The 1,635-nt window shown below is 47.5% G+C and overlaps 1 protein-coding gene across 1 annotated transcript; it reads right to left on the bottom strand.

The window, feature by feature from the left end:
- Positions 1–512: 512 nt before the first annotated feature.
- LOC147941594 (uncharacterized) lies at positions 513–1,298 on the bottom strand. Its single transcript, XM_087458584.1, has 2 exons — positions 1,155–1,298; positions 513–1,073 (listed from the first exon to the last, which is right to left on the bottom strand). The coding sequence occupies exons 1-2, from the start codon at positions 1,296–1,298 to the stop codon at positions 513–515; spliced, it is 705 nt and encodes a 234-aa protein (XP_087314710.1).
- Between the last annotated feature and the right edge of the window lie 337 nt (positions 1,299–1,635).

Here is a 1,635-nt window from a genome sequence, read left to right as displayed (position 1 = left end):
TTCCATAGGTTCAAAGGGAGTCGATCCCCACAGCATGGCGACAAAAAAAAAAGAGAAATAACAAAGGGAGCTGACCCCTTTAACACGACAGCCAAAGTTAACAACATGATAGTGGGAGCCGACCCAAAACGGCGAGAACATTGTCAAACCAAACCAACAACCGGTGAGTCGTGCTCAAGTTCACCCTGCCCTTACGGCTGGACGACGACCTGACCATCCTGCCCTTCTGCACGGACGAATTGTTCACCCTGTCCCGCTTGGACAATTGGCTCACCTTGCCCTTCTACTTGGGTGGCAGCATTGTCGCTTTGCACCTCGGTCGTCTCTTCCAGCGCCTCAGTCGTCTCATCCTGCGCCACCGTCGCCTCTTCCTCGTCACTAAACGCCCCGAGTTCAAATTCACGACAAACTTCGTTATAGCCCGGCGACCTGACCCATTGTACCTCCGGAGGGGGAGTCTCGAAACACATCGGCATGTCAAAATCTTCGTTAGCGATATCGGGAATGAAGATCTATTCGACCTCCGCCTTAAGTTGGGCAGCCACATCTTCAATCCTCTCGATGACCCCATCAGCTAATAGCGAGATTTGCCCGTCCGTAACGAGTGTCTCCAGCATGCGCTTATTCCCGACAGCCTGGTTGTATTCCAAGAATTTATGTCGTGATGCTTCGAACGCGTCGATATAATTCTTGTGCTTGGTCAGGAACCTTTGCGCACGATTGGCAAGATGACGATAAGAGCTCATCTTAATGTACAAGCCGTACTCATCTCGACGAGCCCGCAGCCTCGTCGTCTTCGACTCTAGCGCAACCTTCAGCTTGTCACGCGACGACTCAGCAGTCCCCAACCGAATGCGAAACTCATCCCTCTCAGCTACCAGCTCATCACGACTGTGTTCAAGTTTTGCAACTTGATCATTCAGCTTCTGTTTAGAACGGAGAGCCTCCTCCAGTTGTCCTTCGAGCCGCTTCACCCTCTCGACAGAAGCATCAGGACGCTTGGCAGCAGCAGCTTCTAACTTGCGAATGTCCCGGTCGTATCGGGAAATCGCCTGGTTGATCGTCGCAATAAGCTACGACCCAAAAAAAAAACAACTCAGTCAACATATTGAAGAAAAATGACCAAACACAGTAATATCCGGAAGATAGCAAACTTCAAAATACGTCCTCGCAACATCGACGACCGAGTTTTTCTCCTTCATCCGGTCGACCGAGGTGAGATTCCCCGTGCCGAAATGAATTTTGCAAAATAACTCCGCACAGGAGAGCGAGTCGTTCGGGAAGGCACGAGCCGCCATCAAATAACGGGAATCCCATTCATAACCCCCTTTTCTTGGCCTCTTGGCCGCTTCAGGAACAATTTTGTCTTTTATATATCTTTTATTCATAACATAAAAGAGGTTCATAAGCTAAGCTCTGATACCAAATTGTTATGAACCTCTTTTCTTGCTTGTGAATTAAGAAAGATGTAAAAGCTTAGCTCCCTCTTAACCCTAATTCTCTCTTACAGATTAAAGTTAATTCTTGGGGCTTGGTTTCTCATTCATCAATAAAGACCATCATTATGTAGGCCTTGATACAACTTAATCAAAACCTTAGTAAAATATAGTAAATACTTTAACGTAGAATGGAAAT

The sequence above is a fragment of the Camelina sativa genome, chromosome 7, assembly GCF_030686135.1.
Source record: "Camelina sativa cultivar CO46 ecotype springtype chromosome 7, ASM3068613v1".
Lineage (NCBI taxonomy): Eukaryota > Viridiplantae > Streptophyta > Magnoliopsida > Brassicales > Brassicaceae > Camelina > Camelina sativa.
Note: the sequence above shows the minus strand (reverse complement) of the source record. Positions and strands in the feature narration are given on the sequence as shown.

Excerpts from the sequence above, each read along its gene's own strand:
- LOC147941594 (XM_087458584.1), bottom strand. The coding sequence starts at position 1,298 with ATGGCGGCTCGTGCCTTCCCGAACGACTCGCTCTCCTGTGCGGAGTTA. Across the intron at positions 1,074-1,154 it reads TTGCGAGGACGTATTTTGAA|CTTATTGCGACGATCAACCA; the intron begins GTTTGCTATCTT and ends TTTGGGTCGTAG.